At 37.2% G+C, this 14,124-nt stretch overlaps 1 protein-coding gene across 7 annotated transcripts in view; it reads left to right on the plus strand.

Annotated features, from left to right (window-relative positions):
* Positions 1 to 3,509: 3,509 nt before the first annotated feature.
* LOC132295583 (pre-mRNA-processing protein 40C) overlaps positions 3,510 to 14,124 on the plus strand; it is a 130,547-nt gene continuing 119,932 nt past the window's right edge. For 2 of the 7 annotated variants that reach the window (XM_059793878.1, XM_059793883.1), the window contains exons 1-7: positions 3,520 to 3,763; positions 3,874 to 3,923; positions 4,931 to 5,022; positions 6,602 to 6,692; positions 8,818 to 8,921; positions 9,023 to 9,330; positions 9,415 to 9,543. In XM_059793878.1, the coding sequence (XP_059649861.1) occupies positions 9,025 to 9,330; positions 9,415 to 9,543 (435 nt within the window). In that variant the 5' untranslated portion in view covers positions 3,520 to 3,763; positions 3,874 to 3,923; positions 4,931 to 5,022; ... (1 more) ...; positions 8,818 to 8,921; positions 9,023 to 9,024. Of the gene's footprint in view, positions 3,764 to 3,873; positions 3,924 to 4,711; positions 4,860 to 4,930; positions 5,023 to 6,601; positions 6,693 to 8,817; positions 8,922 to 9,022; positions 9,331 to 9,414; positions 9,544 to 14,124 lie in introns of all 7 variants that reach the window. The other 5 variants (XM_059793881.1, XM_059793880.1, XM_059793885.1 and 2 more) reach the window with 5 other exon arrangements.

Genomic DNA, 14,124 nt, shown 5'->3' on the forward strand with positions numbered 1-14,124 from the left:
CTTTCAGGAGGAGAACGATCTATAAAACCGTCTCTGTATCCTTCGGAATATCTGAGAGCCCCAATCCGGGAAAATCGGACATGAAGAGCTTTCATACCACCATCAACTCTACTCATAATACCTAGCAAAGCTGTACGCTTATCTGAAGATTTTTGTTCAAGAGCCGACCGGATGAACTGCTCAGAGCTTAAAGAGCGCTAGAGGTTTCCCTTCTTAACTTTCAGGACATCTCTCTCAGTTTGCATGACATTTTTCTCAGTCTTCAGATCATCCACCTCATCGTGAAGTGAGTCCCTCTCACTCTTCAGAGTGTCTCTCTCATTTTTCAGATCATTTTTTTATTTTTCTAAGTCAGCTAGCTTGGCCAACAGTTCTTCATTTTTTGCCTCTGTTGCATTCATACCTTTGACGGTAGTGTCAAGCCCGAAGGAGAGAAATTTTTATTTTCCTATTGGCTAGCTCAAGATGCCTTTGCATGGTGATCGTCCCGAACAAAGTCTGCATAATGACACAAGCATTCTGCTACATTCAATACGAATTTGAAAGGAAAAACGAAAGTTTGTTAAAGGAATAAAAAGGGTTAGCTCCATAGCAGCCGAGGGAAAACGGTTGTACATTTCCTTGGTGGTTATTTCTTTTTGAATTTTTAGGTTCTTTGGGGTCCACATGCACTTGTAGAAAGCAAAAGAAGTGGCACCATCCTTGAGCACAGAATCTGTGGGAGCCACAATCGTTCCATCCTCCCGTTTGAATGTGGGACACCATAGAACCACTGCTAAGGGAGAGGCTAAAGTTCTTACTGCCTCGTTTCCAGAATTGGACACCTATGATGCTGAGAGGGGCAATAGTGACCCTAAAGATCCTAGCCCTTTGAGACAAAGGAACGTCCTCTTGTTCTGACCCACCCTTTAGTTGGGGTCTTTTGCCCAGGATTTTTTCCGAAACAGTTGTTCGAACGGGAGGAGAGTCCTCAATATCCAAAACAGTTGACGGAGAAGCCTCAAAAGCATTTTCATTCGGCATGGTGGGTGGAATCTTGGTTGGAGTAGATCTAATAGGTTCGGAAATAGGTTGGCCAGGATTCGGAGAAGCAACAGGAACAACTGGAGTAGCCGCAGGAATAGTTCCTGAAGGGTTCCTCCTTGTGCTGAACGAAAGAAAGATTTTTCGGAGTAGTACATAAAATTGATATGTCAGAAAGATTTTTCGGAGTAAGCAGATCAGAAGCAGAAGGAATGACGTTTGGCAGCTTCTCCTTCAGGAAATTAATTCTGGCCTGCAAACGCTGAAAACCAATTCATCGTGAGGAATGCCAAGGGAACGGCAAAGGAAAGTGCAGAAGCGCGAAAGACAAATTTCACAAGGGTAATCACTCTTATGTTTCTTAAACTTTTTGTATAAGGGGACAGAGCACTCCCCAAAAGTGGTCGGGATAGGAAAAATCCAAGCGATTGGAGTCTGCCAAGCTCCACTAACCCGAATTAAATTACTTTTCCAACCTTTTTCAGAGGCAAGCTTATCCGTGCATATGGATAATTTTTCGAGGGGAAAGAAGTGGAAGTACATATCATTGGTCCTGATTTTAGTAACTCGGTAGCAAAGAAGAAGGTCCAGGATGTCAAGATCTAGATTTCTATCGCAGTTTAAAATCAAGAGAACTGATATTACCCTAAGAAAATTGGGATTAACTTGAAGAGGGGAAATTCCTAGTTTATTAAAAACATAGCAGAAGAACGGATGCCAAGGGAACCTGATTATGTTTAAGTGGATAAGGGAGAGGAGGATCTCTTTGAGAAGAAGACCCTCACTAGTTCTTTCATCCAAACCCTCATCGCTGGGTATTTCGTACTTCAAACGAAGAGTTTCTAAGTCAGGAACCATTGTATTGATGGATGAAATCCTCAGATTTATTTTTTTAAAATAAAAGAGAGTAGAGTTTTTGAGAAGTTATAGGGTATTGAGACTAACCTTAAGATGAAGATCTGATGAACACACCACAGCAGATTGGAAGACGAAGAATCACAAAAGAAAGAGTCGTTGGAAAGAACCTAGTTATTGACGGAAAGGATCAAAGGAATTAATACCCGAAGAAAAAGATGTGAGAGATAGAAGAAAAGCATGAAAGTGTGAGATCAGGGGTTTTAAAGGAAAAAGGGTTCAATGACCGAAGAGTCAAGACAATGATGGCATTTCAAATTTCAAAACATGGGCCTCTGAACCAACCGTTCACTTCCACACGTCACCGCCTCGAGTAGTCATGTCATTATTAGTTCTCTTCGGTAATCTCACCCTAATCAATTAGGGAGAGATTAGGGGGTAGGTGAAGATACCAAAAATAAAATGGGTTGGGTGTGACCCATCTAATGGAGGACTGGACCAGGAGATAGCTATTGACCTAATCGGATGACCCATCCTCGTTAAGATGATCTCTAGTCCCAATCTCAAGGGAGAGGAAGTGGATCCATACCCCAAAGAAAAGCCCAAGGGATTGGCCCAGCATGGGAGATAAAATTAGAAACTTCTAGAATACTTGTAAAACTCTATAAATAGAAGGAAAAGAAAAGAAAAAGGGGTTGAGATATTTTGAAGTGTAAGAAATTAGTTTTCCAAATGAAGAGAACATTTTCATTACATCAGTAACCTATTTTACAATCAACCAGTTTGGAGGAAGCTTATGCAATGCCACAAAGGAAAAGAAGAGTGTAAAACATTATCGAAATAACTGGATGCAAGCAACAATAGAAACAATCCGGAAGCAACTCCACAGAGAATAACCTATTTTACAATCAACCAGTTTGGAGGAAGCTTATGCAAATGCCACAAAGGAAAAGAAGAGTGTAAAACACTATCGAAATAACTGGATGCAAGCAACAATAGAAACAATCCGGAAGCAACTCCACAGAGAATAACCTATTTTACAATCAACCAGTTTGGAGGAAGCTTATGCAATGCCACAAAGGAAAAGAAGAGTGTAAAACACTATCGAAATAACTGGATGCAAGCAACAATAGAAACAATCCGGAAGCAACTCCACAGAGAAAAAAAGAAACAAAAAAAGGATAAGAAGCTTCTTACAACAACAACTAGACTTTCATTTTGACAAGACATCATCAAAAACCGGAAATGACAATATACACATTTTTAAAGAGAAATAATTCAAACTTGAATAAATTTAATTTCAATTCTATACTGTTGAACCTTCAATGTATCGGTAGGTTGGTAACCCTTTTTTAAGGTCCTATATAGTTATATACATTTATGAATCGATGAGTTCAAAAATTTCAAGAATGCTATCTAGTAATTTCAAGAATGCTATCTAGTAAAATTTAGAACTAAACCAATGGCATAAGAAACATGTCTGATGAGTATGCAAACTATCCCCCTGTCCAAAAAAATAATAAAATTATCTTCTCGTTAAAGAAAGAAGAATTTAATGTTTTATCCCTTAAATGAAAATATAAAATTCTCTAAACTAACCCCTTATTCAGTGTTTGTTAATATATGAACTTCAAAAGATTCCAGAGAAAGGTAATTTGAAATTAGATAGATGTTAGCGTTACGTTTTTTTGAATTTTTTATTTTATTTTTCAGTGCTACTCTCAATCTTCCGCTGACATCCATCAAACAAAACATAGCACCCTCTCTTTTGAATCCATCAACGAAACCCTAACCCTCTCTAACCAAACACGACTTTGCCTCAATCACAGAGGATTGCCTGGAGCTTCGTCTTTCGCAGTTTCGCCTTCAGAGTAAAATTGCCCAAGTAACCTTCTTATCCTTTCTTCCTTGTCTGAACTTTCATCGATCTCTATTCTTCTACTTTCTTCCTTCTCTAAACTCTCATGGATTTTCTTATTTTTTATTCAATCACAGAAGTTATTTCTTCAAGCATGGAGGATAAGCCCTAACCCTCTCTAACCCAGGTACTATTTTCTAATTTCCTCTTTCATCTCTGCATTCCCCTAGCAATTTGTAGTCTCTCTGTAATGTAAACGTTACTATGTGGTGATAATTGCAATCAATTTAGTTGTCATTATGATTTCAATTCATGTGTTGTTTACGTATTCGTTTGATTTGATACTCATAAAGAAAAATGATGTCATTACCCATGTCCCTGGCTATAAGGGTTTATGGTTATTATTATCAATTACCAAAAAGAGAAAAGGCGTGCCTTCATTTTCCCCCCTTTTGAACTGAAAAATTGTCCAATATTATTGTACATTTATATTTGATGGATAATGTCAGTAATTCCATATATTTTCAGTTTCAATTGATGTTTTGGTTTCTCTTGTAGTATTAGCATCAGTAATTGTGGTTCTCATGCCATTAGCAAATATTTGTTCTAATTATTTTTTGGAATTCTGTAGTGTATTTGATTCTGATTTTTACTCTGTTCCAAGAGGACGTAAGCTGTTCTGTCTTATGCAGTTGCTGGTTTTTTTTTTTTTATAGCAGAAGGTGTCACTTTCGTCCTTTTTGGTTTTGGTTGTGTTGCAGTAATCCTATATGCTGTAATTTTTTTATTGGTGGCTTGGGTACTGCTCCAATTGGGTGCATGCTGATTTGCAATAAAAAGTGGAACTAAACTTTCTTGTTTCCGCAAAGATAAGATTGGAGGAGATTTCAAAATAACTGCATACTGGTTATTTCTTTGTAGTCTTATTGTAAATATGACCGTGATCACTATTGATAACTCCTCTGTTCATGGTAGGTATGATGGCAATACAATTATTGGTTATATATTATTCAAGGAAGTAAATAAGTCCAATTCAAAAGTTAAGGGAAAAGGAATTGTGCTGGTAATGAGTTCTCATTGGGAAACACTTGCAACCAATCTTGAGGAATTTCATAAAGTTGTGGTAAATCTCAATTTTCTGTTGTTTTGAGACAAGAAACCTTCATTGACTTCGTTTTTTGTTGGTAATGACAGATAAGTTCTCATCTAGTGAAGATAAAGTGGAAGTTGTTGTTAGTACGATTATTTAAACTGATTCCATTCCTGTTCTTGTGAAACTTCAGAAGGTCAGTTTCTATAATCCTCTTAAGAATGTATAAATTAAATTTAATGTTGGTAAGGTTTATCTTCTACAGTTTAGATATATAGTTGCTTATATGGGTTATACCTGATGTACTTGTTGTTATGAAAGAAAATCTATATATACATATACCCAATGTACTTGTTCTTGATATGTTTTACAGTTTATGAACACCTGACTTCTCCTCCAAACATTTATCTAGTTCAGTTAATCTGTTATTGTTTCAATGATTTTCTATGATCTATTAATGTGATCTATAAGTTGTTTTGACCATGCTTGCCCACACAACTCAGAGATTCTATTGTATTTCTGTCATGACCGAGTAATTTTCTGTTTTTTGATGGGTGGATTGGTGACGTTCAGTTGATTTGAGCTTAATCTTACATAGAATAGCTGATGCTTTGCTTGGGATTAAAAATTCTATTTGTCAAAATTTGATGTATCAGTTGAGGGCCCTTAGAATGATTGCCGAATTGTTCTTATTTATTTATTTATTTATTTTTATTCATGATTAGAATGGTATGCACGTGTGATGTGTGTTTGAAACTATCTTGCTTAATATAATGAGTCACCTTTTCTTAATAGAAAAAAAGGGTACAATTTCTAGAATTACAGAATTTTGCAACTTCAATTTATTTGTTTAGATGAAACATAGAAAAAGTTGGTTTAGGTTACAATGTTATATGTTGTTATGGACTATTTTCCTACTATTGATGCACATATAAAATATCAGTAACTTTTTTTTCTTTTTTTGGGATAAATATCTGTTTATATTCTCCACTTGAGAGTTTTTTCCCTTGAATTTTCTTTTTAAATGTTCAAAACATTAACCATTAGAATTTTATTTGGGGAACAATTCAAGAATGCCAATTAAACTTTGCTAAGCTTCTTTTAAAGGGATTGAGAGATTTTTGTGAGATTGTGTAATTTCAAAGCCACATTTTCTAGTTCATCTTTCAACTTTTGAGTGATAAAGAACAATGTTTACACACACATTCAATAGGGCTTCTTACGTTACACAATTTTATTAAAATTTTCCTTGAAGTATGAATTATTGAGTTTTTGTTATCAACTTAGGGCATTGTTTGTGTACTTTCTACTATTACTCGATTGTCTCTAGCAAGTTAATTGTATTGTGTACCCATTCTATTTTCTCCATTTGCAAGTGCAAGATTATTAACTTCTTTTTGCATGCCCGAGTGTGCTTCTTAGGGTATTGAAATAGGGTGATGGGTACTACAATGGTGATATCAAGACAAGAAAAATACAAGTTGTGTAAAATTTACCAGCTGCTCTATTTCTAGAGTACATCATTTAATTTTGTTTCTAATGAAAGCTTTCTAGAGCACATCATTTAATTTTGTTTCTAATAAAAGCTTATTTTCCAAAATGAAATCATAAGCTTGTGATAATGCATACAAATCAGGAAACATCAATTACTTCGCTTCTTTCAGGCATATCAATTCATAGATCTGTGTGTGTGCTGATTTCTATTTATTAATATGATTTTTCTTTCATGAGTTCTTTAGTGAGAGTTTTGACTAAAATTTTCTGCTTTTTTTCAGTTATGTTTGGCTGCGTGGAGTCTTGCCTTGAATGCTTTCGAGGGAAAGTTTTTGCACTCTGAGCTTGGTGGGAAATGCCTTGGTTGTGTTGGTATTGAAACTTTTCTATTCCTTGTACAAATGATGACAATGAAAGGAACTTTGTAATCTTTAATGAATATAAAATAAGTTTGGGATCTATTTATTTGTGATTAGTGTGATTTAGATGTAAATTTTCATTTTTCAAACGACTTGAACTCTTTTTCATTTAGTATCATGTTATTTGTATAAGTCTTGGTGTGGATATATATGCCTTTGGGTGGACTTCTGGTTGTGTTTAGTTGTACTAATTTCTGTGTTGGGGACAATGTAAAGCAGCCATTAATTTTTTTATTTTTTATTTTATAAAAAATTACTTTTTACAAGGGGCTAGGACCATAGCAGAAAACACTCTTTCTACAACTGGCACGACTCGTCCTAGAAAGTATTTTTTCAACAACGGGTGCGGGCCATTGTAGAAAGTGTTTTTCCTACAACGGGTTCAGCCAATCGTAGAAAGTCTACTTTCTACAACGGGCTGGATCCGTCATAGAACACCCTTAGTCAAAAACAACAGGGGATACCACAACGGGCCATACCCGTCGTAGAGATCTTTTTCGCCCCTTGTTAAAAAAAGTCATTTTTCTTGTAGTATGAGTTAGCATGTCATTTCATATGCATAAAGGGTATTTTAATGTTCTTGCTAATTACAAAAAAATGGTAGTATTTTATAAAAGTCAACAAGGAAGCATTGGTTGCGTTAAATTGACAATTTCTATTTGCATTTAATTTTTGCCAAAGTTCAACAAATGTTTGTTTCTTTTTATTTTTATAAAGGTCGCCGTATTCCACTAAGATCTATATGTAGGCTCTAGAAGATGGCTATTAGATTTGCTTTCTTTATGTGACAGGGTGGTGGCAACTAAGAAATAACAAATGCATAAAGTGAGTCTTCCAACTACCAGCATCATAGTTCCCAACCATGGGGCGGATGGATACCAGTTAATAGAAGAATAGAGAGTGTGCATAATGTTAGGTATAGGAGACAGCACCTTCATAAACTACATGAATCCGTTGATGGCTTCTTGTGTAGGAGAAAAACTTTATTGTGCCGGTTGTATTAGAGACGTGGTATCACCAACTGATTAGATACTGACACGTAGTGATAGGATCCACTAAAATAAAGCACTTTTACTTATGTGACATGATACAATTGGTTAATGGCACAAATAACGAAGTATCAAAGGTGCGGAGAAGTCTTTCTCCTTGTGTAGGGTTCAGGACACAACAAAGGCAGAGAAAGTATTTGCAATCTTGAAGGCCATGCTGTGAGCCTGTGACTAATGCCAATTGTTGAAGTGCAGATGCTACTTATTTTGACTGGTCTTTATGGAATGTTTCTTGGATAAGCAACCTAGGTAGTGGTAGTAAGTTGACTTTGTTATCTATCTATTCGAAAAAAAGAATGTCTAGTGGATGGTAGGTTACTGGGTTATCTTCTTTATCGTTTGGATTATTGAGTGGTTTTGGCTCGACTCCCTTGAAGCTACATTGTTATTGATCCTTTTTGGTTCCTTATGACAATCTGATCTAAGAATGCTTACTGAGAATGGCAAAAAATTTATCAGACCATGCTTTCTTTGTACTGCTGATTGGAGCTGTAGTACGTCTTGCCCTGATTTTAGGCTTGCCACATGAATCTCATTTTGCCGTTGAGTCTACACACTACTATTCCTTTTTACCATTTCAAGTAGTGTTTTGATATTCCCTTCACCGTGAATTTTAGTTGGTTTCCTCTTACTCATCTACAATAATTACTACTTCTATCGTCTCATGAATAAGTTCAATTTTAACCTTATCCTTTCTTGAGGAAGGGTTGATAAATCAAGATATTAGGAACATATTGCTTAAAATTATTGTAGTTGGACCCCTTTGTCTTTTACACTGTCTCTTCACTTCAATTGCAGCAATTCCCATTACTTGAGCAACTTTAATTTGGGAGTATAATCGGGGCTTTACTCTCTGTATATCTGTAGTTTATTTTTAAACTCGTTTAAAATTTAAAACTACTTGAAGGCCAAAGTAGTATTGCAACCATTTTTTAATACCTTAATGGTGGCATATGTCCACTGTAGTTCATCTCTGTGATGGGCAATATTTGTATGTGGGTTTGACATGACATTACTTCTCATTGACAGGTTCTGTGGCTGAAGTGCTGGGAAGCTCTCTTTTTGAAGTTGAAGCGTCAAAGCTTATTGTCCTTGCCCTCGTACAAAAATAATTCAAAAGCTGAATTTGCAATGTATTTACACAGACACTTTTGCTAAATTATTTTAATAGCAGTTACTGTTATTATCATTTTTGTGAATTGATGTTTTATCTTTTGTTTTTGGTCATATCAAGTAATGGCGTCACCAGGTTGGTTACCACAGGAAGTGCAGTCTTCAACAACTCAAGCCTCTGTTTCTGCTTCACCTGTTGCAGGACCATATATGGGCCCTTCGACTACTCCTCCTACACCTGTTCCAGTTGCAGGTACACCTACTTCAAAGGGTCCACGTGGTACCCTGGGTGACTCATTGCAAGAAGCGACCCAACCAAACATTGTTAATTCTCCTGGCTATGCTGCTCCCCCACCTTTATTCTCATACAATGTGCTTCCGAACGTTAATTCCACTTCAGGAAGCTCTCAGCAAGCATCACCTACTCCTGTTAGTCAACTGCTTATATTGTTTTTCTAGTCTTGGAATTATATTTTCAGGCTTAATTTAACTAATGACTTGGTTTAAGTGTAGATTATGAAGTCAAAATTGTCAGCTTCTTCAGCACTGCTCCAACCGCCGGTTCCTGGTTTATCTGCATCCTCTGGGCCTTCATTTTCATACAACATATTACATGCTAGCCATCAGCTCCAGTCTGGCATGGTAAGGGTCACAGTTTTCATAGAACTAACGCTAATGCTAGGGAAACTGTCCATTATTTGCAATGGAACAGCAGGATACAGTCAAGGTTGTGTGTCATTGATGGGACCAAAACTTGGTTATGCCCATTACCACGTAGCCCGCCCACCAACTCTGAACCTTCTCCTGAAACCCATCTGCATGAACCCACATATTCTTGAATCTGAATGGTGTCTTCCTCCTTCTCAACCCCCCACAATCCAATAACAAAGGGATATGTTCTGACATTGGCATTGCGAGAGCAATCATCTGAGTCACATTCGAAAATCTCTCCTCCCAATCCCCCGAGATCAAGAACTGATCCAATCATCCAAGCAAGATAAAGTAAAAAGTTTCTCTACCACTAGACCATGTGTAAATAGCCCCCTCCATTGGCAAATCAATCAACCCCTCCTGGTCAATGAACTCCGAGAAGAGCCTCATATTCATTTGTAATTGTAGCTCAGAAAGTTTTGGTGGGACCAACCAATGTGGACCATAGTCCATGCATATGATACATTATATTTTGTTTAAATTTCTGTTGTTCAAGGCACCCTTAGAGGCTATATATATTTATATGTATGGCATATTATTAATGTTTTAGCTATAAAGATATGAAGCCAAGCATTGAGGAAAGTACCGTGCTATGACATGTGTGGTTATTTAGGTGGGATTGTAAATACTTATCAAAAAAAAAAAATTTAGGTGGGATTGTAAAACCTTAGGTGCAGGTTTGAACCTCCCCTCTATCATGAATAACTTTTTAGTAATATCATGCACAATTATTACGATTTGCTGCACAAATGTATGAAAACAATTCAATTTCACCTACCTAGGACTTGAGAAAAAAGCCTATGCTAGTCAAATATGGGATAAGTGTGAGATCTGTCCCTCCATTTAGCACACTACCTATCTTATTGTAGAACTGCAAAATGGCTCAGGTTGACTTCTCACCCCACCTAACTTGCTTGAGCTCACCATGACTCCTCTTTACTGATAGACTTTGGTAAGATGGAAAACTTGGGAGGACCTCTTATTGGCAGATAAGCCTCTGATTGGTGAGGACATTCTCTCAACAAATAAAGCTTCGATGTGAGATTAAAAACTCGAGAAACATTTCTTAGGTCAGGTCAGCTAAGTCAGGAGCAGACTTGGGAATCTCATATGATTCAATTTATTGGCTAATCATCAAGGCTTGCCACATGAGTCATGATGGTTAGCCTCATGGGATCTTTAGATGTTACTCAGTTTAGGTAGCTAAGGTTATGATTCCTTGGGAAAGCCTCTCCTCTAGGTATACATAAACCTTGACCCAGCTCAAAGGAAAAATATATTATGATTGCGTACTACCTTGACCACCTAGAAATGACGCACCTATAACTCTTATTGAGATTGTTGCAAATGGCACCTGGTTAGGAATTCACATTAAAAGTAAAACTAGCTGGTGGTGGATGGTTGTTTTATCCCCAGCATAGAATGTTTCCTGCCAATCCTGACTCCAATCACCTTTCTAATCAAGAACCCACAGCTATCCATGTCAACACAATCATTTCTTCAGTGTTCCACTTCTCCTTTTTAGTGATCTTTTGTTGCACTCCTCAAAGTACGATCTCCACAGGCTTATTGTATAATTATCTGGTTATCTGCTGCTTCGTAGTTCTTAGGATTGCTTGATCAGTCACAAGAACCACCAACAAACTCACATACTCTCTGGTAGTTTATATGAAAATAATATACTCACCCAAAACTCAGAGAGAAAAATTTTGTATGAAGGAAAGCACCTCTTTGTGCATGCAAGGGAGTGAGCTCTATGTGTATCTCAATGTATGTCTTGTGTATGTTGAATATAATGAGCAAATTGTATTTATGGGTAAAAGATATTCAAGAGATCCATAGAAGACTTATATTTTAATTATAAAACTCTCGCCTTAATTACTTAATAAGAATAAATCGAATCCTAATTGAAATCAATTCTTTCTGAAATCTGAAACAAGTGCAACCAATGGAACATTGTGGTTGCAGTGTGCACCAGTTAAAAAGTTGACATCTTAAGTATTAACAGGGAAAGTTCAACGTTGTACCCATTCAAAAGTTTCTAGAACATGTTGTACCAGTTAAAGAATCAAATTTAATTAGTTGAAGCTTTTGAAAATCAATTTCATAACTTTCCAGAACCTTTATGTATAATTTGAAAGTAGTTAAAGTATATAATACTGAGAAGATTTAGGTGAGAAGTAAGAGGAGAGATGAAGAGAAAGTGATTAGAGAAAAGGTTTAGGGTAGACGGCTGATTTCCACTGACCCTTCACCTTGCCACCTATTTATATTAGAATAGAGACAAATGCAATAATACTCTTAGGTAAATAACCAAAGAAAATAACAACTCACTCTGAAATATAATAACTACACTCCCCCTCAAGCTGGAGCATATAAATCAAACACGCCCAGCTTGAAAGACAAATGTTGAAAGGAAGCATGAGCTAATGCTTCGTGAGAATATCTCCCAGTTGAGCATCCGAGCAAACATAAGGAGTGACAAATCTGTTTCTTCATCAGCAAGTCCCGAATAAAGTGACCATCAACCTCTATATGTTTAGTGTGCTCGTGGAACACAGGATTACTAGCAATAAATATAGCAGCCTGGTTGTCACTATGCATATGCATAGGAGTAGGAACATTGACACCAAGATCTTGATGGAGAGAACGAACCCACAACATCTCGGAGGTAGTACGAGCCATAGCGCGATACTCGGCTTCAGCACTAGAATGGGCAACAACATTTTGCTTTTTTCTACGCAAAGTAACTAGATTTTTTTTTTTTTTTTTGATAGAAAAGAAAAGATTTTATAAATAGGCTGGAAGGGGCAGCGCTCCAAAAACATACAATTGCCATTTAAGACAACACTAAAGCTTCAAGTTATCAACAAAATCCAAAAGACAATCCACTGACATACAATCCCGCCCATCTACCCAAAAAAATAAAGAAGAAAGTATACTATACTTAATAGCCCAAATAGGAAACTCCACACCCTCAAAGTATCTCCTATTTTTCTCTCGCCACAAACCCCACCGTAAACACAAGGGAGTGGCCCTCCAAGCATCTCTGACTCGGCTCTCCATTGTACACCCTCTCCAAGTCTCAAGCAAGTCAACCGTAGAATCTGAGAACACCCATGGAATACCAAAAGCAATAAAAAAACATGGTCCAAACATCCCTTGCCACTGAGCAATGAATAAGAAGATGGTTGACAGATTTCCCCGTCTTCTACGCCAAGTAACTAGATTCCCACCGACAAAGGTACAATAGCCAGAATTGGACCGCTGATCAGAACGACTACCAGCCCAGTCAGCATCACTAAAACTAGTCACAGATGGGGAAGCTGAAGGCTTATACAACAAACCTCTGCTCTCTTCAGATATTGTAAAATACGACAAACAGCATTAAAATGGGGTTGGCGAGGAGCATGCATGTACCGACTCTCCACAATTACATCATAAGTAATATCAGGCCGTGTAACAGTAAGATAGATCAACTTTCCAACCAACCTCCGATATCTACCAACATCAGCAAATAGTTCCCCTTGCTCACCATTAAGCTTGTTAGTGGAATCCATAGGAGTATCAACCTGTCGAGCACATAAAAGACCTGTCTCAGACAGAAGATCAAGCACATATTTCCTTTGAGATAAAGAGATACCCTGATGAGAATGAGCAACCTCAAGCCCAAAAAAATAACGAAGAACACCCAAGTCTTTAGTATAGAATTGCTGGCCCAAATGTTTTTTCGAACCAGCAATACCTACGGAGTCACTTCCAGAGATAATTATATCATCCACATATACAATCAAAATAATAGTACCCGTAGAAGAGTGACGAACAAAAACTGAATTATCAGAAGTATAACGGTGGAAATCATAAGCAAGTACAACTGCACTAAAGCATTCAAACCACGCAGGGGGGATTGCTTTAGACCATACAGAGCCTTTTGCAGTCGACAAACAAGATTTTTTCTTCCAGCAACAACATAACCAGGGGGCTGATCCATGTACAGTTCCTCCTGAAGATCACCATGGAGGAATGCATTCTTTATGTCAAGCTGGTATAAGGGTCAAGAACAACTGACAGCAACAGAAAGTAAGATCCGTACAAGCCACAGGAGAAAAAGTCTCTAAGTAATCAATGCCATAAGTTTGTGTACCCTTTAGCAACCAAGCGAGCCTTAAGAGTTAAGACGCTCAACAGAACCATCAGGAAGGTACTTATCCGTATAAACCCAACGACAACTTACTGTTTGTTTTCTAGGAGGAAGAGTAGTAAGCTCCCAAGTCTGATTCTTATGAAGGGCACTCATTTCCTCATCCATAGCATGTTTCCATCCAGATGAAGACATGGCCTGCTTATAAGATGTGGGTACAAAAATAGAGGGCAATGCACAAACAAAAGACTGTAAACAAGGTGAAGCACGATTATAGGACACAAAATGAGCAATAGGATGCTGAGTACAACTGTGCTTACCTCATCGTAATGCAATAGGTATCTCATCATCATAGTAGAGGAAGAAATAGG

This window comes from Cornus florida, unplaced genomic scaffold (genome assembly GCF_030987335.1).
Source record: "Cornus florida cultivar Cherokee Brave unplaced genomic scaffold, ASM3098733v1 CherokeeBrave_3.0.0_Hap2_Chr02, whole genome shotgun sequence".
NCBI classification, from domain to species: domain Eukaryota; kingdom Viridiplantae; phylum Streptophyta; class Magnoliopsida; order Cornales; family Cornaceae; genus Cornus; species Cornus florida.